Source organism: Amphiprion ocellaris, chromosome 11, assembly GCF_022539595.1.
Source record: "Amphiprion ocellaris isolate individual 3 ecotype Okinawa chromosome 11, ASM2253959v1, whole genome shotgun sequence".
Taxonomy (NCBI): domain Eukaryota; kingdom Metazoa; phylum Chordata; class Actinopteri; family Pomacentridae; genus Amphiprion; species Amphiprion ocellaris.
The window spans coordinates 2,859,029-2,882,490 of NC_072776.1; the positions used below are offsets into that span (position 1 = coordinate 2,859,029).

Below are 23,462 nucleotides of genomic sequence, written 5' to 3' on the forward strand. Positions count from 1 at the left end.
TTTAATGAGAGAGCAACCAGTCGACAAACAGAACGTTTTGCTATTTATTGCGCTTCATGCAAGGCTTCCATGAAAATTCCAAAGTCAAATAAAAATAATGAAGTGCTACAAGGTATCATGTTTCGGCATGAGATGTTTTGTTTTTGGTGCTTCCTTATCTGGAGTTTTCACTCTCAGGTGTGACTATTAAACGAATAAGTTGTTGACATTAGGCCCAAACCCAAACTAAATCCCCACGAGAAGTTTAATGTGGTTTATTGAAGTTCTCGACATAGATGCAGAAACACTTGTATGAACACACACATCCCCTCTCCCATGTGCACACACACACACACACACACACACAAACAGGTTGGCCATCCTCTTTAAGAGAGGGCGGGTACCCTTTCTTTCACTGCTGTCTCCCTGTCTCCGGCAGGAGGTTGCCATGGAAACAGGGCTTGACTGGAAACAACAGGAGAGAAAGAAAGAAATCCGGTGCTCTGCCCACCTCTCCACCACTCCTCCTTTGTGTCCCTCGTTCAAAATACCCCCTTTTTTTCCAACACACGATGCATTTCTAGCTAATTACAGGTTTTCCATAGGGTAGGCGAGCTGGTGACCACTCTGCATGTCTTAGTCTACGACAACAGTAGAAACCTTTAAAAGCAAAAGCTCCAACAGAGTTCCAGCATTATTTCTGTGCCCCCCTCCCCACCCCTCCTTAATAATAACACCATGTCTGCTCCTTACTCTAGACCATTATTATGGGCCATTATGGCCACAGTCTCAGCTGAGAGGGCAGAGGAGGTGAAGTCCTGATAGCTCGTAAAAGCACCCAGCGTACAGTAGACAAAGATGCTGCACATCTCAGTGGAAAATGCCGTATGTCTCAATATATTCTGTGTTTGTGATAATTTCATCTCCAGAAGCAAGAGCAGTCATTAGAACATCTCAGCCATATTGTTCCTGCGTTGTATATTCTTTATCGTCTATTCTTTTAAATGCTGCACTGCCTAATTTGTGTGTAATTTAGATTTCCAGCACCTTTTCTCTGACAAGCAGTCTCCAGCAGGTCTTTGTTTTTTTGACATCCATTTCTTGAGTTATCCAGGATGTTCGTAGCCTGTGTCCATGGAGACAGCAAGGACAGAATGGCTTCAGGCTCTGGCAATATATCCAATGAATTGTGCAAGGGAGAAGTTGTCACAACTTGTGTAATGGATGTAACTTTGCTGTGTAGCTCCAGAGACCACTGAACTCAGCGGTTCAGAGGGTCATGGTTCAGAAACATGCAGGACAGTCAAACCTTTAGCATGTTTTTTTCTTTTCTTGGTTACTGTGCAAAATAGAAGAATCAGGTGAAGCAAAAAGTCTTGCTTGCTAATTTTTGGGAATTTTCAAAAAAGAATTCTGCATTTAATAGATGTGTTTTGCGATAACTTCAGGCATTTTACCATGAAGGTTTTGTTGCTATTATGAATATTATTCTCTGTCATGTGGGGGAACTGATGCACTCATGCATGCACATGTACTTACAAGTTGGAAATATCCAGTATTCACATAAACACGCACAACAACAAATGTTCCCACACGCTGCTCAGAGACTGCAGTCAAACAGCGCTCCACCCAGATCCTTATCTCTATGATTAGACGCATAAAAATTACATGTGCTCCTGTGCATGTGTGTCCTTTTTCATGCTTTTCTCTGAGTATGCAACTATTGTCTACACTGTTGGAAAATACAAGTTTTGAGGCCATTTTTACACACACCAAAAGCAACACTTTGCAGGTTAATTGGATAAAAGATTGATATATGATTACTGCATTACAATTGGAAACACTTACCAACGCACACCATGTGATATGCCTTATAAGTTTACAGCTCCAGTGTCATGTGTCTGACTCCCGCGTGTCTGTACCATCCTCACAGCACACACGGACCCCAACGGCCTGTCGCCAAGGCAGATCAAGAGTGACAGTGATGACGACGACCTGCCAAACGTGACCTTGGACAGTGTTAATGAGACCGGCTCCACTGCGCTGTCTATAGCTCGCGCCGTACAAGAGTGAGTACCTCGCTCTTTGCAAGAGCACGTGAAATCTCCACGCTGACTTTTTTCTGTTTAACACCCCCCCCCCCCCCCGTTGTCCTCATTTACGGGCACCAAAAAATATTGTTTCCTTGTCTGAAAAAAATCCAATAATTCAGCAAAAAATTTCCACAAATTTTGAAAATTTGCAAAACCTTCAGGGAGAAAATTCCAATAATTCCTTAAGTTTCCATTAAAAATTTTATTTAAAAAAAAAAAAAAAACAACCCAAATTTGGCAAGAAAATTCTTGTAAATATCTTAAAATTTAGTAAAAATCTTCCAAAAAAATCCTAAAAATATCTAAAGTGATTTCATATATATCAGTAAAACTTGTAATATTTTCTTTAAGAACATTCACATAAAAATCAACCAAAATCCAGCGAAATTCACTGGATTTTGGTTGATTTTTTTTGTGAATGTTCTTAAGAAACTTTTTTAACATTTCTTTTTTTCCACCAAAAAATGTTCAAAGATTTCCCAAAAATGTTGAAAATGTGGACATCAGAAGTTTCACTGTGAAACTATATTTTTTTTCTCCACATTTTCAAACTTTAAAACGGGTCAATTTTGACAGCAGAACAACACAAGGGTTAAGTGAATCTAAAAGCTTTAAAAAAAATAAGCATCACTCTCCAGACCTGTAAGTTTGGTTCAAGCTTATGACAGGAAAGCTCCTTATTGGGGTTAAATCTGGTGAGATGGAAGTTTCAGTTTGTTCCACTGTGAAATGGAATTTTTGCAAACTAACCTCCCTTCCATTATTACTCATCCAATAGTAAATAATTACACTATAGTGTGGCTCCTAACATCTTGCAGTTACTCAGCAACCACAAGGAGAAAAATCTGAAAGGGGTTTTAACATATCACTGCTCTTAGAAGTTTAATAGATGTTATTTTTTAGTATATCTTTGGATATGTGCAGATCTCTACTCAGAGGATTTCTTCAATGGTTATAGTCTGGGCTCCTGATTCTGAGTTTTTCCTTTTGCTTTTAGTCACTGTTTGTGAAACTAGTGAGGTTTCCAGCCTTTACATTTTAAATGTAAAGAACTGTTGTGGAGTACAGCAGACTGAAATGTTTCCCTTACTCCCCAGGCAGGGGTTTTGATATCAAACCCATTGTAAGGCTTTGCATTGTGCATTTCTGTGGTTTTGTAACTGCTCTTCCACATTTGGCTGTTTCTGCGTGGGCGTGCATCTATATGCCTCTATGCATATGGCTCAGACATACTTAATGCCCTGTTCGGCCTACAGACATCAACTCCTGTGGTGCCAGTCCATCTGTGTGGAAATGAAAAAGACTTCCTCACCAGTGGATGACAGCATATAGTGGTCTGATCAGAAGGAAGGAAATCAGATGCAGAGAAGCATTTGGTTGGGCCCTGCCCTCCTTGTCTGCTGCCCATAAACCCAGAACAGTCGTAACTACCAGCCTGGCCAGACTCAAGTTTATACCCATAGGACTGTTATTTAGACTAACTGTAAGGAAAGTATTCCAGGACTCTGTGAGAATCCTGTTAATGATGCAGCGGCATTAAGCAGGCTGAGGCTGGTGGTAGCACAAGTCGCTGAGTTTTGGTGCTAATTCTGCAGCTTATAGTGGTTGACATTGTGCACAAGGCGTCGTGTTGTTTGTTTGTGCACTGTTGGCTGTGTGAACATCTATGGTAATTAAACCAAATGAGATATTGTAGTGTTCAACACATATGGCAAAAAGCTAGATGTGTTGCTTCACTTATGCAGTAGCAGAAGTAGAGGTTGTATGTTTCAGACACACACACACACACACACACACACACACTCAGTGGAAGACTCAGGTTTCGGTGCAGGTTATTGAAAGGGACAGGCGTGCCCCTGAGTGCCACACGTGGGCACCGAGTGGTCAGAGGAGAACAGAGGTTGGCAGGGCCCAACCTTTCACTGCCCAAGCTTTCACTATGGAGATAAATCACCAGCCAGGCTTAGCTCTGCCCTGCCAGGGTCTGCCCACACACTCACTTCTCTGTGTGCAAAGTGCAGACTGTGCTGTGTGGAAAGTGTGCGTGTGAAAAACTATGTGTGCACGCCTGCAAGTATTAATCCACCGGTGTGTGTGTGTGTGTGTGTGTGTGTGTGTGTGTGTGTGTGTTTGTACTGTATGCATGCACGTGTTTCTGCGCAGTGGACAGAACAGCTGGTTCCAGAAGGAGGTCAGCCATTGTCAACAGGAACACAGACTTGCATGTTTGTCTGTGAAAAACAAAGCAGTCTGTAGTCTTCTTGAGTTACACGCCGGTTTGGCCGTGCAGAGGAAGAATGTGCATTCTGTATTGACACAACACATGCACTCTATGGACATCTGCACTGCAACAGAAGCCGACTTATAAACATATCAGTCCACCGTGTCGCTATATTCCTTTTCTTTTCATTTAAATGTGTACACTGCAAGCGTGGAGGAAAAAAAAGGGAAAGCTTTATATAATTTGGCACCGCATTTACACAAGCAGTCATCCAGTGAGCATCAGAGAGGAGAAGGGTGGAGGATGGGAGTGCCTGCAGCCTCCAATCCAGGTATCCATATATAAATAAATGAGTGAAAGGAGAGAGAGTTAGAGTGTGTGCGTGTGTGTGTGCGTGTGCATGTGTGCATGTGTGTGTGTGTGTGTGTGTGTGTGTGTGTGTATCATGTGCTTCTTGGGCAGCCTCCTCCATATTCATGCGTTTCCCTGGGGACTGGTGGATAGGCTATTGTGGGAGAGTGCGGGTGAGAGAGAGGAAGACAGAGAGAGAGAGGTGTGCGTGTGTGTGTGTGTGTGTGTGTGTGTGTGTGTGTGTGTGTGTGTGTGTGTGTGTGTGTGTGTGTGTGTGTGTGTGTGTGTGTGTGTGTGTGTGTGTGTGTGTGTGTGTGTGTGTGTGTGTGCTGGGGGCAGGGGCTGGTGTTGGAAGGGTTTGTCTCTGCTGAAGTCTGGCCGGTCCCCAGGGAGCCGGGGGCATGCAGTAGAGCAGGTGGAGGGAGGGGAGGCGGGTGAGGTGAGGGGCAGTATCCTCGGACAGGTACAGGAATGCCCAGTGGGCAGTCTTCCAGAGCACACACACAACCTCACACACACTCCCTTTCCTGTTTTCTTGATAATTCCACTATTACCGTGTAGAAAGAGCAGCCGGTGTTGTTGGGGCTGCTGCGTCGTAGCCGGTGTTACGACCCCGCTGCCGCTGAGAAGTCAGAAAAAAAATGTATTCTGTTTGTTTTGTGGGAAATCCCCGTTACAGGTGACACGGATTTACTCCCCCCTCCACCTCACCCACTACTGCCACTGCTTCGTTCTTGACAGAAAAAAGAGAAGATCAAAAAAATAAAAATTAAAGTAAATAAAAAAATGGGGAAACAAAAGGAGCTAAAACAGAAGTCTGTTTGAAATCGCCCTGAACTTCCTTTTTCTCAGTGCTACTTTGGGAAACACAACCAGACACATTCATGCAGCCATACTGCTGCGGTGACTCAGGGTTCAAGGCAGAGCGAGTCCGCCTCTGGGCTTTAAAGAGAGAATACAATGAAGGTATTGTCATACAGCAGCTACGATATAGCAGAGACAAGCTTTAAAGGCCTGTACAGACGTTGTGTTCACTGTTCTCTATAGACTTTATTCCATTTTATTCTTGACACAACAATTAAAGCTGAATCTTTAATAAAAAGATAAGCCTTTCTGTCACAGTTATTCACAGGAATATTTTAAGGGTGTGCCACTTGATCTTGAAGTGCACCTTGCACATTTTGTAAACAGCTGTGTTGTGTTAGCGCACTGAACTTTAACTATGCATTTGCACATACAGTTAGACTGCTGATATAAATAGCAACTTTCCGTGCTCGTAGCATCTTTCTGGAGACAAGCAGAATACACGAGTGTCTGTGGAATTTTCTCAGCCTGTGGGGAAGCGCGAGGATGTGCAGAGATGTTCTGCATGACATCTGCAACATGGCGGATCTTAAAGCAGATTATAGCTAATAGTTATTTTCATTCACAAGTTTTTGTTTAGTGAATAATAGTGAAAAATCTCAGGTTTCCGAAGGCTGAAGTGACATTTTCACATGTAAAATTCTGTCTGACCAACAATCCAAAGCACAGTACAGAAAGTACAGAAATACATTAAATAAATAAATAAAAAAATTGTTAAAAAATAAAGAAATAAAAAAATCTATTAAGAATGTATGTTTTTAAATTATTAAAATTTAAAGAAATGCATTTCTTATCTAGAGAAATAAAGGAAATTCTGCAAATATCTCTGTGTTCTTGATAGATGACTTTTCTGAAAAAGAATTTTCTGTGGCTCACAAATGGACTGATTGGATAATTGGTCCAACTTATCTTGTATTCCTTCAAGCTGTCAGTACCTTAGAGTTCAATTTTATTAATTTTATTGCCATATTTCACTGTTTAGTGCTATTTTATTCTTTAACACTTATAGTTATATTTCATTTATTCATGCTTATTTGTGTTATTTCTCTATTGTGGCCTGATATCCTCACAGGGATCATTAAAGTGTCATCTTAATGGGCTTAGAAGTTTGTCACAGTTCACCAGTGTTTCTGTGAGGAATAGAGCATTTCTCACTTTCCTCACTTTTTTTTTTATGAATGCCCAAAAGTCCATAAAAACGCCTAATTAATTAAAGCAGAAATCTGTCACTGAGCTCTTGAAACGGAGCAGCGGCGATGACAGACGAATCGCCGCCGGTGGAAAAGCAGTTCTGCCGCATTAAATGAATTGAATTTATGATTGTTGCTTGTTCTTTGTTTTAGAAGCTCTTGTAGTCAGACCTTCCTAAATTATATCATAATCATGAAGTCACTCGGTCGGATGAAGTCAGAATGTAAACATCCGCCTCATCTGCTCGCTGCCTGAGCTCAGAGTCTTTCCACTGGCTCTCCTCCTTCGCTTCCCTCCACATGCAGAGGCCAACATTATCTCAGACGCCTGATGCTCGTCCACATTTCTCCGTTAGATTACAGTAATCTTATCAATCACCGCATGAAACCCCCCCCCCCCCTTGTCTTAACGCTCGATTTTGGCATCACGACGCAGCGAGCAGGGAGATTTTGAAATGAGAGGGGAGCTGGAGTTCACTTCATATCTGACCCATGTGCTCATTTCCTGTACAGCTTCAGATTGGCAGGAAGCCAAGAGTAACAGGTGATCTGTTTGTATGTGTGTGTGTGTTTTCTTCTGTATTTCTGTGTGTTTGTGCAGCTCGTGTGTAGCTGATCGTACACTGCCTGACGAATCGAGCTTTGGTGAGCGACACTTAGACAGGAAGTGGGTTGTGTGTGGTGGAGACGGTTCACTGGAGGGTCTGTCTGGCAAAAACCCCTCCAACATGACTGTAGCTCTTCTTCCTCCTCCTTCCTCTTTCTTTTCCCCTTTTACCTGTGTCTCACCATCCACACCAGAGACTCCACGGCTGCTGACAGAGCCCCATTAAATAAATCCCACAGATATTCCTCCTCCCCTTTAGTCAACAGAGATCCTCTTGTTTTCTGCCTCCACCGTATCTCCCTTTTCTTGCCAATTTGCTGGGTGTGTGCAGCAGTCATGTGTTTAGGTGCACTGTCAACAAGCCCAGGGTGAGACATGAACTACTCGACCCGCTACCACAAGCCTTTCTTTTGGTTTGTGTGCAGCGTTTTATTTAAAATAAGTGATGCAAATTCAGAGTAACCACAGATATGATGCTGTTCTGCACAAAAACACACACAGATGCAGACACTGAGCTGCAGGGCTTCACTTAGAGAAGTGACAAATGATATTATCAACAGTGTTATCGACAACTTGTTGGAGAAGGAAATGCCATGCCAGAAATGTATTGATGACAGAAATTACTCAGGAATCGTTGACCTCAGTGGGACGCATTGAGAAATAAAACTTCGTCATCCCTCCACTTTTGATTAATGAAAGTAGCGCAGGCAGAAGAATACCAGCTTCCTTACCTCATCTGTGTCCTCAGAGGAACTCGACAGCAGAGTTGCACTGCCATCTTCTGGCAAAGCTGCTGTTCTGCCACCTCACACAGTAATAATCAGTGTGTACAGTCTGTTAACCTTTGTGGTTTTCTCATTCTGTGTTTATAGTTGCAGTAATCAAGCAATCAGCACACTTATAAGTTGATTTATTTTATGAAATTGCTATTTTAAGCAACACAAATTAATGTGATATTTGATGTAGTATTGGATAGGAATTATTCAGGGTTTTTTTCACATTTTGCTATTTAAAAAACACACGAAGAATTCTAATGTGCAAATGGAAATTTTCTATTCTATGCTATTCTATTCTATTCTAGTCTAGTTTATGCTAACATCATTTTTGCTTTGTAAGTGGTTTTGAAGTAGTTTTTCTACTTTATTTTCTTAATTGTTTGCCATACATTTACACTATGAACTAAATATCTGAAACAATAGCACAGCTTTACTGCACGGATTATGCTGTGTTTTATTATACTGTACGTTAAATATCTCAGAATTTAGTCCCTCAATAGGTTTTGTTTCCCCAAAGCACCGTAAACTATCATTTTCAAATGACCCATTATACTTTCCAAACCTCGGTTCTGTAGAATTACTATTCAGATTGGGTTTGGAGCACAATGATGTCAGGCGAAGTCACCGTCACACTCTAATAATGCTTTTATGTTGCCTGTTTTTGTCCGTCTTGCAGCTCCATGTCCCCGTTCAGTATTGACAGCATACGGCGCCCCCGGAGGTCAGAGTCGCCCGATTCCAAAAAGAGAAGAATCCACAGATGTGACTTTGAGGGCTGCAATAAGGTGTACACCAAAAGCTCACATTTAAAAGCACACAGGAGGACGCACACAGGTCAGTGGGGCTGAGTGTGTGTGTGTGTTTATGTGCTGTAATTTTATTTCTGCTAACAGTTCCGTGTCCGCTCAAGTCTAAGTGGGATGACATTTACATTTTGCAGAAAGTCACACTCTTTGTTTCTGTTGCCCGCCACCGGCTTGCAAATTTGCAGCCTGGGTCATATTGTGCTGAGGCCGCACAGAAAACCACTTTAGAGCCGGAGTCACTTTGAAGAACTTCGAATGCCAAAACAAGACTGAGACCAGGGGAGTATGAAAAACAAACCAAAGGCAAGAAAAGTACGGTGAGGGGCACAGAATCCATTTTGAATGCACAAAATAAATACTCAAAGATCAAGTCAACTGACCGTACATGCTCAGTGGTCTGCAGACACTTTCTCATAGGGATTTTCTCTGTGCACCAAAGTGTAATGAACAGATTTCTATACATCATGAGTGCAAGAGAAAATCCAGTCATGTTCAGTAGAAACAAATCCTGATACTAAGAACTTTTCCTTAGAGTTAAAACGGAGCCCATGGGGTAATACTCTGATCATGCCTTTAAACCAGAGCTGTCCAACATGAGGCCCACGGGCCAAAAGTGGTCCTCCAGAGGGTCCAATCCGGCCCTCAGTGTAAAAATTACAGAGAAGACATTAACTGCAGATTGTAAATTTGTAAAACCATAAATTTAAAATAATTTCTAGACCATGACAAGTTGTTTTGATCATCAAGTAAAATACTAGATTGTTCTTTTGTCGTTTTGTGTCTCATTTTTGTAATATTTTTGTTGTTTTTTGTCTTTTTTTGCCTGACTTTTGTTGCTTGTCTCATGCTTTTGTTGTTTTGCTTCTTATTTGTGTCATTTTTTGTCTTGCTTGCATTGTTTTTCTATTTTTTTGTCGCTTTGTTTCTCGCTTTTGTCGTTTTGTGTCTCGTTTTTGTAACATTTTGTCTTTCTTTGGGTTGTTTTTTTGTCATTTTGGTCATAAATCATTGCTCTTATGTCGTTTTGTTTCTCATTTTTGCAATAGTTTGTCTTGTTTTTGTCGTTTTTTGTCTGACAAAAATGTTTTTTGCACTAAAACAAAGGAAAAATTTGGAGTTGTCGTCTGATTTTTCTGGTCCGGCCCACTTGAGATCAAATTGGGCTGAATGTGGAACCTGAACTAAAATGAGTTTGACGCCCCTGATCTAAACGTACTTGTACTCTGATCATGAACAGTTACTATGGCATAAAATCACTTCTGCCCATACCACGTCTGCTGAATCTCAGACACATGCAAAGGAACATCTTGATGCAATCTTATTAAGGATGAACTGTCCTTAACATGAGTTCATTTCACGAGAAGCGCTACTAGAATCACCACTTTCTCTAATTGTTATGGATGTAGACTATAGTTATGACTGCCTCCAGGCCGTTCAGATGGCTCACTGTCTCCTCGGAGTAAAAGCTGTGTACTGATAGTGAACTGTATGGCATAATATTGTAGCACCACACTAGAAATGATGCGCTATCAAGCATCATCAAAAGGGAAGCAGACTGCCTTTATGAGTTTAGATTGAAGGTGCTGCCACTGTGCAAAGTTATAGCATATTGTGTGAAACCAGTGGTTCAAATAATTTACTACAAATTAGGGATTGGTTGACTGATATGTTTTTTACTATTTATTTATTGTTTAGGTATTTATTTGTCTACTTTTGTTGGGACCAACACCGTTGCTGATTATTGGTAATCTAGTAACCGATATTTGGAGCCGATATACACTAAATGTAGTGATTTAACAACTTGTGATGAAACCTGTCATTTATAATTAGACTTCTTCATTAATAAGGATGACTATAAGTTTGCTGTTTTTCTCTAGATTCTTAATTTTTCACTGTTCGATCACTTTTATTGTCCACTATGGTCATTGTCTTAAAGCTTTATTAATTATTGTTTTAAAGATTAAGTTTCAGAATAGCCTTAGCCCCTGTGAGAGCAACTTATTTCCTGGTTTCTTGCTTAGTTTTTGCAATGATCAGTCAATAAAAATACTGATAGTGATGATCAGAAAAATGCCATGCCGATAGTAAGTCTTCCACTACTACAAATCATGTCAACTTTACCGTACAGCTAACAGTTCTGCAGACGATGCTGAAGCCGTTTGTCCAGTTCAACATAACATGCAAATCTATTAGCAGATTCTTGAAACTTGTAGAAGCTGTGTAACCTTTCGAAGTGGACATTAATTTAGCCTTTATTTGTGCCAAAGTAGCATTATTACTTAAGGAGTACAGATTTTATAAATCAGTCTGTGATATTGCAGCACTGACAGCAGTCATTGCAGAACTGATGTTCACAGGGATGGATCACACAACTCAAGCAAGTTTCACATCTGCTAATTGATTTTCATACCACACGGAAACTGCAATAAAACATGAGATTCTGAAAAAGTGTTTAGCATGTAGGATAGATTGATTATCAGCCTGGCCTATTATCATGGCCAATATTTGGCATTTTCCGAGTATTGGTAAAAAAAAAAAAAATCCTAAAAACATCTAAAGTGATTGCATATATATCAGTAAAACTTCTAATATTTTCCTAAGAACATTCACATAAAAAGCAAAATTCGCTGAATTTTGGTAGATTTTTTTGTGAATGTTCTTAAGAAACATTTTTAAAATTTCTTTTTTTCCACCAAAAAACGTTCAAAGATTTCCCAGAAATGTTGAAAATGTGGACATCAGAAGTTTCACTGTGAAAATATTTTTTTTCCCGCATTTTCAAACTTTAAACCAGGTCAATTCTGACCCGCAGGACGACACGAGGGTTAAATGAAACCCACGTGTATCAGGTATGAAGTAAGATGAACATGTGACTGCAGCCGTGCTTCCTGTCCTCCTCTGCAGGGGAAAAGCCATACAAATGCACCTGGGACGGCTGCACCTGGAAGTTCGCCCGCTCCGACGAGCTGACGAGGCATTACAGAAAACACACGGGGGTGAAGCCCTTCAAGTGTGCAGACTGTGACCGCAGCTTCTCCAGATCCGACCACTTGGCCCTGCACCGACGGAGACACATGCTGGTGTGAATCAGACACGGGGCCATAAAGAGAGGAGAGGTCAATGGAACGGACACGCACACACACACACACACACACACACACACACACACACACACACACACACACACACACACACACACACACACATATATATACAGGCAGCCGGGGGAGCGGGATCTCCCTGTGAATGTTTTTCAGCTGGCCTGGACGCGCACATACACACACACACACACACACACACACACACACATAGATAGATGCACACACACACACACACACACACTCATCGATGAGAGAACATGGAGATGGTGATGATGGATGGACGGACGGATGGATGGATGAAGGTGCACAGAGCTTGCGGAGCACAAAACAGGGTCACTTCTGGATCCTCTTTGGGATGGAAGGAACGGACGGCAGGATCTTTTATTGTCATTATTTGGAGTCTAATAGGGAACTGTCTTTTACAGCACTGTTCTTAAATGTTTCACTTTGATTTTTAAAGATAAACTCGCACTCTATTTGGACAAAAAAAAAATCTATATATAATGCAATTGCAACGTTCTCTCTCTCTTTTTTGGTATCTTTCTTTTCATTATTGTTCAAACGGCTGCTTTTTTCAGCGTTCATAATGTGAAAGACCCCGTTGTAAGGAATGGATGTCCCTGCAGGAAGGAATCAGGCCTGGACTGGATCACATTGGAGGCGTAGATGGACTGAACAGGCAGTATTGTTTGCCTCCCTGTGAGTCTGATTTGCAACCAGCAGAGGGCACCATTTATTCACAGATGTTTTCTTTTATCCCCCCCACTCTGGAGTCTGCTGTTAGATCTGAGGAACCCCTTATGGAAGCTTAAAGAGGGCTGGACTTTCACCTTTTATCATAGCCAGCAAGCAACATTAACTCCAATAACCACGACCTGAATGGATCGACCTCATCAGCACATCGTTCTTTGCTTTATTTCAAACAATGGAAACTGCATATCATCGCACCAGCAAATACCATGAAGGATCCGCTCTCTCTGCTGGACAAACTCCCCCAAATCTCATCAGTGCTATTCTTTATGTTGAGCCTCTTGAAAGCATTTTCTTAAACAAAAATCTTTGGTGGATTTTGAGCTGTGATTAGCAATCAGTAAAGTGCAATCTTAAAGGATAAATATAGTTTCAGTATGGAAATGTTTTTGTTTTATTGACTTTTGCTTTTTTCTTTGTTTTTTTTAAATGCCTGCTTATTGCTTCTGTTTAAAAAATACAAACCCCTCATGTACAGTGAACTTTGAAACAATCAGAGGAGAATTTCCAGTATGTGAAGAAAAAATAGAGGCACCTTACAGACTCACGCTTTCATTCTGTCCAATCTGTTTTTATTTTTTTAAACATTCGACTCTTTTTTTCCCCCCTCTGTTTAAAAGAAAAAAAAATGGAATTTGTGTTGTGGTTTTGCACGGCACAGCAGCACTTGACCATAAGCTGACATCGATACCGACCGAAGTGTTACAGGGATAACAGTGTGGTACCCGGTGTACAATACAGAAGAGCAATACGTTCTGAACAAAGCGACGAGGCGGAAACGTCACCCTCCTCTTTGTTCTGTTTGCTGATGTCAATGTCCCGAGGAGAAGTTTCCGGCTCGGCCGACTCCTCGCTCTGTACCACGACTCCCTCTGTTACTGACTGGGTTTGTAGCTCCAATCTGGCGCGTCTCAGCTGCTGATTTGCTCCATTTTTGTTTGTCTCGAACACAGAAAGTCACTTGAAATGTCTTCACCTCATACCAGAGTTATGTTAAAATTATGATTTGATTTACCTGAGATTTGGTTCAAAAAATGCTGAAAAAACAATGCAGGAATTGCACACATGAATACACATAATAATATATTCTGTATTTACAGCGAGATGCAGTTACTGGCAGAAATATCTCTCAGAGAGCATCACTTTACCTTAATCAGGAAATTCAATTAGAAATATATTTTTATAGTCCTAATAAGTGACGTCTTTGCAAGTATTTCCAGCGCTCTTTATGCCATGTAAAAGCTTCAGACATAAACCCGGAGTATCAGGCCAACCTCGTGCTATTTGATAGTGCTGCCAAATGCATTTATTGGACCCGAGCCAGTAAAAAGAAATGGTAACCTTTGTGATTATCCTACCTTGAAATCCATACCCTCCCACACTAATGCACACAAAAAAATTTGGATTCTCACTTTCACTCGACTAGCCAAATCCAGGAAGTAACTTTCCACACACCCTTCGGATGTAATTAATGAATGGTAATGTATGTTATCATTATTTATGTATATTTTTTGTGCACATGTCATTATGCCCAGTTGTATTATCATTTTTGGCAACAAGAAAAAGAAGCATATCAGCACCTTGTTTGTTTATTAGTATAATTTTCAAATAATTTTATTTCAGATGTCAATTTATAAGCGAATAATCATCATCATATTTTATCATCCATGTAATGTATTCGAACATTTTTATGATTGAGGGGCACTTCATCATTGCATATAAACTCTTTCTCTTATGTACAAAGGATCGTTTGAAATGTTGTAATATATGTGATAGTGAAGATAAAAACTTATTACAAAGTTCTACATCCTGTATATACATTGGAAAAATAGGGCTTTTGATCAGTAGATGCAGGAAATACATTTATACATGTAAAGTCTTTTTTCAGAGACTGTAATTTATCTAATTTGATATACAGTGAAATGGGGCTAATGGTATCCATCGTGTAAATTATCATATGTGATGTTATATAACAGGTTGCTTTGTTTTGGTTTTTTTGTTGTTTTTTGGGGGGTTTGTGGTTTAAACAAGTTCATGATCAAATCATTTTTATTCCCAAGGCTGAACCAGTGTTTGCTATAACCAACAAATTATTTATATACATCGACCGTATTAAAGGTACTCGATTCCCTGTGTTGCTATTTTGCTATAACCGGACAAGAAATTCTGCAGATCAAGCACATATCAACAACACATGTACTCTTGTATTCAGTATGTGATGTTGCACGCCTTAATGCACCAGTTTTTTGGAAAAATTCAATTAGACTTGAAGACGGTGTCTCCACAGGACAGGGTGTATTGTACTTCCCTTCAGCATCTCTTTCCTCATTTTAAAGCATAATTTTGTTACGGTAACCAGGGTCAAAGTTATGCAATAATAATGAATAGTGCCTCATATCACACACTTGTAATATCAGCTGCTCTGTGCAGAGTTTCGATTTCAACACGTGTTGCTCCGATTAATAAATTTCAACCGAGAAACCATGAATTTTGGAGGACAAAAAAAACCCAACAAAATAAAACACAAAAGCACAGACAACATTATGCAAGTCGGACCTCTAATGTTGAACTTTGTTTTCGCACTGAGCCTTATACCATTGTGTCAAATGCAGCATCCTCCCATAACACTCTGACAGGCTGTTTATAGCACATATTATTACTTTGCTTGCAATAAGTCACCTCCTCCAAGGGGAACAAAACCGAGTTACAAAGGCCTCTTGACGTTTCAGCTTCAGCACATCAATTCAACATAGTGATTCCGTGGAAGATAATGAGGAATCGTACTCACAGGAAAACAATCCTGTGGCTGGGATTCCAACGGCGGTAGAGCGACGCCTTTGTTAGTGATTACTGATCTTACACTTTCTATCAGTTGGATATATATTTTTACTTTCTGTGTAACATCTGCTTTTGATTTCCTGGTTTTGAAGATTTTTAAGTAGTGAAGCCGATGCCTATGTTTCAAGTTTGCTGATATTACGTACAGTAATCGTTGTTTCTGTATTTATGTAAAGTGAGTGTAGTGTAAATATATTCAGATCTTTTCATTCTTACCATAAAAGAAGAAAAAAATGTGATATTGCTCAGCATTTGCTTCAAAAGGGAGATTCTGCTCATGGAATTCCACATCTGTAAAAGAAAATTTTTAATCCTGATATTTTTCAAAACTTCAAGGAAACAGGTGTCCTTTTCTTTTTTTTCTTTCTGTTACTTTTTTTCTTTTCTTTCCAAGAGTTGTTTAAGTATCCAGTCAGTGTTTTGCCTTTTTCTCTGTATTTTTCATATGGATGGAGCTGTGAAATTAAAATAAGTTCAAACATATACATGTATATTAATATGAATGGAGGCATGAAGGTTAATAAAGTTGCATTTTGTATGTAACAGACTGCGATGGAGCGAGTTGCTATCTATGACTGAGACGGATGGTATGTGGTTTCGATGTCACTTAGACATTTGAGCACCGTACTCGCATTCAGTGGCATTCAGAAACCTAATCTTGGTATTAGTGAAGCCATTTTAAATCATAGCTGATATGCAGTACAGTAGTTTGTAGACAAAAAGCGCATGTGATCGCCACCAAAAACTTGATTTGTAAGTTGATCTGTTCATTTCAACACACGGCCTTCAGTGGCTGAGTATCGGACTTAATTCAAACATCCAAGTAAACCGTGTTCCTTTGTGTAATTTCAAACCGCTTTGTTGTCATCTAAAAACAACAGAGTATTTTAAGACCTGGTATGTTGTAACACAGCTTGAAGTGAATACACTTTCTGAGAACAGGTTACACTTTAAAGAAAACGCCCTGCACTTCCTGCACGGCGCTCTATTATAACTGGATCTGGATGAATGTTTCTGTCAGCCAGCAAAAGGATTCAGATGATTACAATCAATTCCCACTCCACTAAGCATTTTAGTGTGCAGTGTATCACCTGCATGATTTATCACTCACAGGAGCCTATGCTGTGTAGGCTGTACTGTACAGTAAGTAAAGTACGGAGAGAAAGAGAGAGAGAAAAAGAAAAGTAAATAAGCGTGATCCCCACAGGTAACTTCCCCTGAACTCAGGACAAGCTCAGACTCCTTCTGTGTTTTCTACAGCATCTCTTGGCACCTTTTGTCAACACCTTTGCCATGACTCACGTCGATGATACAGTTCAAGAACAATAAAAAGGACGTCTTGCTTTGTTTTGAATACGCACAAATGCAAATACGAACGGCTTTATTTAAGGGTGTGCTCCTGAATAATTGCTAAATTCCAGATAAACCCAAAGGACTTAAACAGAAAAGGTGATTTGGAAGAGTGGGAGGTGCGTAGGAGGAGGAGAACTTTCTGCCGATGGTTTTCGGAATGTAAAACTGTGGCTTTGGCCTGTTCCTGTTTTCCAGTGGTTGTCTGTCAGCAGACATTTAGAACCACAACATGATTCTGAATGGATCTTTTCACCACATTTTCAGTGTGTAAACAGTAACTGTAAATCTCTATGTATAAAACACCGATGATGCTATTGAGCTAGGAAACAGGAAATCTTTGTCTATCTCTGCTATTTTCTTGCAAGATGCACCATTCCTTGGGCAAATATTGCTACAAAATCTATTTTCCACATCATCACTAATACTTCTAATCCACTTCAATACCACCTACATTCCCCTAAAACCAAAAACTACAGTCTAAAAATGTAGATAATCCAGTGTATTAAAGGTGCGTGACCCTTTCCATGCTGAAGAAACCTTTAAAAAGTAAAGGACTACTGCAGAAAATTAACTTAACCTCTGTGTTAATGTATTTCAGAGTAGTTTACATGGAAACAAACACGATGTATTTCATTACATTTTAAAAAATCAGACCTGTTCAACACAAAACTCTTTATTTGCACTGTGAGGGTCACGTGGCTCCATTGGACATCAATTTTCAGCTACATGTTTATGTTAAACTTTGACACAAAATATTGTAATACTCATATTTTAGCAGTATTGCAGTAACTCACTGGCATATAATCCACTGAGCTGCTTTCTTGGCTGGATATCAGTTTAGACTGTAACAGTATCCTGTAACGCCGTCTTTCTTGGACTAAAATCTCAATTTAAAAAGAAAAATAAAGATAAAACAATCATTGTATCCTTAAACAGCAGATACAAAATATATACATCTTAAATTACAGAAAAAAATAATTTTTCTCAACCGTATTGAAATTATAAAGAAATTTGGTCATGCAATAGAGATGACTATATTGTGGACATAAGGAGAGAGAGCCAACAGAGTACCTGATAAGAGAACATTGTCCCACTGAGGGCAGCTTTGTTTTTCATTCATCCAAAAAAGCAGTTAAAGGCACATGTGGAGAGTAGTTCAGACTGGCAGGTGCTCAGTCTAAAAATATATCTTAAATTAAATCATAAAAATATTCATTTGCAGCCAAAACAAAGTCTTGATTTGTCCATGATGACAATGAAAAGGAAAGAAAATCAGTTCTCAAAGTTGCAAATTATGTTTGCTGTGAATATTGCTTTGTGGCTGAAGTTGAAATAATAAATTCAACCTTCCAGTTATGAAATTAAATCGTAGAGTGTCAACAGAAGTCCTGAAAGACAGTCAACACTCTTTGTTATCTACATATTTTTGCTACGATGTTGGAGCATAGATGTAAAAAAAAAAAAATAATAATAATAATAATCTGAATGCAGTCCACATAAATACCACTAACATATCAAACCCATTGTCTTCCATGTATTCCAGTGAAATGAATAAATATAGATGTTAATTTGAGTAAGGTTATCTAACTCATAAATCCGGTTCACCACATGGCTCACTCCAGTATTTATCCACCTGCTGCATCTTTAAGGAAACCCACCACTTGTTCACTTTAACTTACTGCTGTTACTTCCTATAATACACACTTACACTGTCAGTCCTTTGACCTGCTGGCTAAAACAACATACTCTTCCTTCCAGTTAATAGCATACCTACATACAATATCTGCACTTAGCAGTTTGCTGTATTAAATAAATGAGTGTGTGAGACAGTGTTGATATGATCTGTACAGTGAAAAACTGAAATATAAAATTGATATTTGATGTTTGTAATGAAAATAAAAGCCTGTAAAGATCAAATATTCTTTCGTTATTACATTTGGCTATTGGTTTTTGACTGACACTTTTGCAAATATCCTCCACCCCATGTTGAGGCATTTGTGAGGAAATAAAATAAGGCAACAATAATATTTAATCTTTCCACAATAAAAGAAACAATTACTTGTGGGCCAGCACTGCTACAGATACTCCACTTGGGAGAGAGTGGAATAATCCACAGTTTTTAAAATTTTGTTTATTTGCTGATGTGTACGTGTCAGTCCGTGTTTAGTGGAAAAATAAAGAAAAGGACTGACTTGATGTGTTTTTTTTTTTTTTTTCTAGCTCTGGTGTCTCTTCATGTGGAGGGCCAGGTGGTCGGAGCGGGAGAAGCAGCGGCTGCACACTCCGCACTGGAAAGGCTTTGCGCCTGTGTGTTTCCTGAAATGGCGCGTCAGCTCATCGGATCGAGCGAAGCGCCACTCACATCCCTCCCAGGAGCACTGGTACGGTTTCTCACCTTCAGCACAAAGAGATTGCAAAATAAAGCCACGGCAGGCAGACTTTTATGATCATTTTCCCTCAATAAATAACAATAACACAAGGAGCACACAACCGCTTCTTCACATCACAAATCATATGACTAATTCTGAAGTTCTGATGCTGGAAAAACTGATACAACGCCTCAACTGTGAGCCATAAATCACAGCACGTCCCGTCCTCCTCCCTGCCCCCCTTTACAAGAGCTTCAGGGTTTATGTGATTTGACAGCAGCGAGATGTGGGCCAGGACTGTCAGCAGGCTGAATGCATCTGCATGCCGAGAACATTTTTCTGCCTGGCAACATCGCAGCTTTAATCCCCAAAATAAGAAGTGCGACTCCAAACATTTTTTTTACCTGTGTGGGTCCGTAGATGGGCTTTTAGATGAGAAGACTTTGTGTATACCTTCTTGCACCCTAGAAAAAGAGAAAGAGATCATTAGGCACATGCATGTTATGTCTAGTTTTAATGTCACCAACATCTAAACTCAACTTTACTGTTGTGGAAACTAGACTGAAGTCTTACCTGGGACGTCACAGTGGTGGATCCGCCGTCTCTCCAGATCTGGATTATTCCTTCGATTGTACTTGACAGGAGCCGACTGGGCCAACACCGGGGACAGCGGGCCGATACCTGGTGTGGTCTGAACTGGTGTTCTGGACTGCTGGACTGGCCCAGTGCGTGGACTTCGGACGAATCCAACAGTGGAGTTTTGGTCTTGGTTTTGGATTGGAGCTACGCTGGAAGTTTGTCCAAGATCAATGGAATTATGGGTGTGAAACTTAGAGGCGATGCTGGCTTCGTAGGAGGGAGGAGGGGAGAGTTTGTGAAGGAGCTCTTTGCCCCTGTCGGGACTCGAAGGCTCAGAGTTTGGCGGAGAAGGCGGCAAATAGGTGGATCTCAGCTGATGGCATAGACGTCGGTTAAATGGGAAGCATTCATTCTGCAGGCCGCTTGTGGGTTTAGCAGGATTCTGCATGTGGACGTTCCCAATGGGAAGACTCAGCGGTGCGATGGGGATGGAGTTCACCTGCGATCCGTGAACGAACTGCTCCAAATCAGAGTTCAGGAGCTGAAACAGGGGAACGTCCTGGAAATCTGGCACTTCTTGTTTGATGTAAAAGTTACCGGCGGTGCTGTCGGCCGCACTGAAAACACTGGGGTACTCTGGGGGAGCTGGTGGTGCTCCGTTGCCCTGGCAGGTGGGGTGCATCAGGGAGTGCGATGGCTCCGTTTTGATCTGCCTCACGGTCCTACAGAGGCCGGGGTGCAGGTACGTGACGTCAGGGAGGAGCAGGCTCATGTTCACGCTGTATGGGGAGGTGAAGTCCTCGGTGAAGGGAGGCTCCAGCGATAGAGAGGCGTCTCTGCACAGCATTTTGGGATTTACTTCCTGTGGGTGAGGGCACAAATAGCTGTCCATGTCTGCTTTCCCCTAGAAAGTGAAAAAGAGGGAAATTATCAGGCCAGTGGTCACAGATATTAGGCAAACATAAGTGTGCAGCGATGGATTCAGGCTCACATTAGATTTTCCAGCAAATCTTTACATTTTTAAAAGCAGTATTTAGATTTAAAGTGATCCCTGCACTTTGCTTTAATATCATGTCCTACTTTGACTTTGATTTTTAATTCCAGGGCCAAAGAAAGACCAGATTCCACATGCAAAAACCAAAAGGCATGCATAAGGATGCCAGGATAACCAAAACTAACTGGGGTGAATAAATTTGGGGGGATGCATGTAGGGCCTACTTGTCCTCCCCAACTGCCCCCTCCCCCTTTTTACAAGCAGCAGACGCCCTTCTGAAACGCTCCAGCTCGAGCTGTTTCGAAATACATGGCTGAAATTAGAACATCCAGTTGCTCCGCAGCGCTATGCATCTTCCTCACAAGTTTTCTGGAGCGGGCTGCACACAAAAAGCCGCTTCCCATCCCCGGCCATTACACTGATCCACATTCCCAGTCAGTGAAGCATCCGAGCTGGGACATTCACCGTAATTACAGGCCCCTTTATACCTTCACTATTAGGCTCACATCTTATTAATGAAATCAGACTGCTCTGCTTTGATCAGCAACGTACAATATTTCTGCGCCAAACCTGCGCGCATCAGTGAAAATGCTGTGATGCTGAGATGAGGGGGGAAAAATGCAATCTCCTACCAAATTACAATCATGAAAGGTGGAAGTTCCCGGGACGGCATCCCTCGTATTACAGAGCACTTGTCCATGATCTTCACGTCTCAGACCGTCGGCTGTCAGCGGCGCGGCGGCGGTTTTGTGGAGAAACTGCGCGTCCTGCCCCGGAGCGACCCAAACATTATTCCTCACGGCAGCGGCCATCCACGCAGAGAGACTGTCCCAACTATCCCAAACCTGTCGCGAATAAACCCTGCATATGTATTCTTTTTTGTTTTTGAAACAATCTGAAAGGAGCAAAGCGGCAGCTGTCAAACGCTCATTCTCCCCTATTTTTTTTTTCTTTTGCGCTGGCTTGTCAAATTACGCAACTGCGTGATATCAGCGCGTCTGCAGGGCGGGGCTGAACATGTACAAAATAAACAGGGCAACCAGGCGATCGGGATACACCTTGTGTAATGAATACTGTGGTTTGTAATGATGTGGGTGGAAATAAGACAAAAACACGTGGGGGGGATGAGGAGCGGATTTTGCGGAGGATGAAGGTGTCGAGCGTCCATAAACAGCGGTTTATTCGCAGACTTTTGGGATAAAGTGAGACTGAGTCACCGTGTTAGTCAGTGCAGTTTTCCTCAGGGTGATGCTGGACAGGCTGGGTGGCTTCTTCACCTAACATTTGTGATTTGTTCAAATCAGACACACGTTTATATTAGTTTGGAGATATAAAAAAAAAAAAAAAAAAAACCCTTGAATTTTACGCACTCTGTTCCAAAGTCACCCCTTTGACCTCCAGGAGGCACAGGGTCAAATTTAAACTGGCCACCTCCTGTCACCTGGAGTTCAATTTTTCCATCATTTGAAGTTTTGATTTTTTCTTCTAGAGAGTCCAGGACGCTGGGATCGTGGTGTGGCATGTTAGAAACGCCACTGCAGTGCAGCTGTCTGTCAGGACTGCATACTTGATGCCAACATTCCTGAGCCAGCAAAGAAGCCTGCATGCACACATATACTGGCAGCGGATGTTTCCATTAAAATAGCTCAGCATTTCACTCAAACACATAGTGTGCCATGGTTACATTTAGCACTGATGATCTTGTGAAGTCGCCTGCAGGTGTTTGAACCTATAATAAACTAAACTGCACTGATTACTTGTTCCACTCTTGGCTACCTTTAGACCTGACCTTGTAAGAACTTTGACATATGGTGGTTTTTTTTTAATGTTTTTGTTCCTCATATATTTGGATTTGGCACAGCAATGAAAAAGAATCTAAAAGCCCTTTAGAGATCACAGTGACAGCAGCTTTATACCTCAGCTTAACAACACAGAATTGACCTGTCAGGATTCTGCTTTTTTTTCCCACACAGGTGTATGAAGCATTAACGTGCCTCATGTCAATAATGGTGCCAGTGCAACAAGCTGGAACTGGAAACACGGGTGTGCCACAGCACTGGCATGAACGGAGTTAAGGCTAAGTGACATTTTAGCATTTAGAAAAAAGCTCAGTGTGTAAGGATTTTTTTCTAATGTGACATTTGCAGCCACTCCCATCCACATTTTTCTTCAGGCAGTTCTTGTCCTCTTATTTATTTAAATGTTGTGACTACACCCAGCGTACGCTTGACTGAACACGTTTTAAACGTGAGTATCACCGAGGTTCGATGGGGTCAAATGTGAGACCTAAAAAACTGCTGATGCAATATAAAAAACAGACTATTTTCAATTTCTGCACTGAAAAATCAGGTTCACTCATTGACTTTACATTTACATTGACATTAACAAGTGGCAGATTGTTCAGCTGTGAATCTCATGAAGGAGGATCTCATTCAAAGTCTTTCTGGTTTAATAAATTCTCAAAATTTCTTTTTAAATCTTATGGCCTTCTACAAGCTTATATTGCTTTGCAACATTTGCTTTATTAACTGATTCTACATCTTGTAAATTTATTCTTGTTTCTATTTATTTTACTTCAATTGTGTGATATT

General features: G+C 40.8%; 2 protein-coding genes and 1 pseudogene across 5 annotated transcripts in view; 1 reads left to right on the forward strand and 2 right to left on the reverse strand.

The window, feature by feature from the left end:
• The window catches only part of klf12b (Kruppel-like factor 12b), a 39,724-nt gene extending 23,605 nt beyond the window's left edge, over positions 1-16,119 (forward strand). For 2 of the 3 annotated variants that reach the window (XM_023276635.3, XM_023276634.3), the window contains exons 4-6: positions 1,913-2,048; positions 8,758-8,915; positions 11,792-16,119. In XM_023276635.3, coding sequence (XP_023132403.1) covers positions 1,913-2,048; positions 8,758-8,915; positions 11,792-11,973 — 476 coding nt within the window. In that variant the 3' untranslated portion in view covers positions 11,974-16,119. The other variant, XM_055015096.1, reaches the window with a different exon arrangement.
• A 1,467-nt stretch (positions 16,120-17,586) lies between these two features.
• klf5b (Kruppel-like factor 5b) lies at positions 17,587-21,846 on the reverse strand. Of its 2 annotated transcripts, none has more exons than XM_023276633.3 (4): positions 21,504-21,846; positions 19,872-20,781; positions 19,703-19,762; positions 17,587-19,324 (listed from the first exon to the last, which is right to left on the reverse strand). In XM_023276633.3, exons 1-4 carry the CDS (start codon positions 21,681-21,683, stop codon positions 19,146-19,148), a joined length of 1,329 nt encoding a protein of 442 aa, XP_023132401.1. In that variant the 5' UTR covers positions 21,684-21,846; the 3' UTR covers positions 17,587-19,145. The 2 variants fall into 2 exon arrangements, with proteins under 2 accessions (XP_023132401.1, XP_054871070.1); XM_055015095.1 differs by lacking the exon at positions 21,504-21,846 and adding an exon at positions 20,869-21,017.
• A 203-nt stretch (positions 21,847-22,049) lies between these two features.
• LOC129350041 (Krueppel-like factor 5) overlaps positions 22,050-23,462 on the reverse strand; it is a 3,138-nt pseudogene continuing 1,725 nt past the window's right edge.

Excerpts from the sequence above, each read along its gene's own strand:
- klf5b (XM_023276633.3), bottom strand. The coding sequence starts at position 21,683 with ATGGCCGCTGCCGTGAGGAATAATGTTTGGGTCGCTCCGGGGCAGGAC. Across the intron at positions 20,782-21,503 it reads CCTTTCATGATTGTAATTTG|GGGAAAGCAGACATGGACAG; the intron begins GTAGGAGATTGC and ends TTCACTTTCTAG. Across the intron at positions 19,763-19,871 it reads CCACCACTGTGACGTCCCAG|GGTGCAAGAAGGTATACACA; the intron begins GTAAGACTTCAG and ends CTCTTTTTCTAG.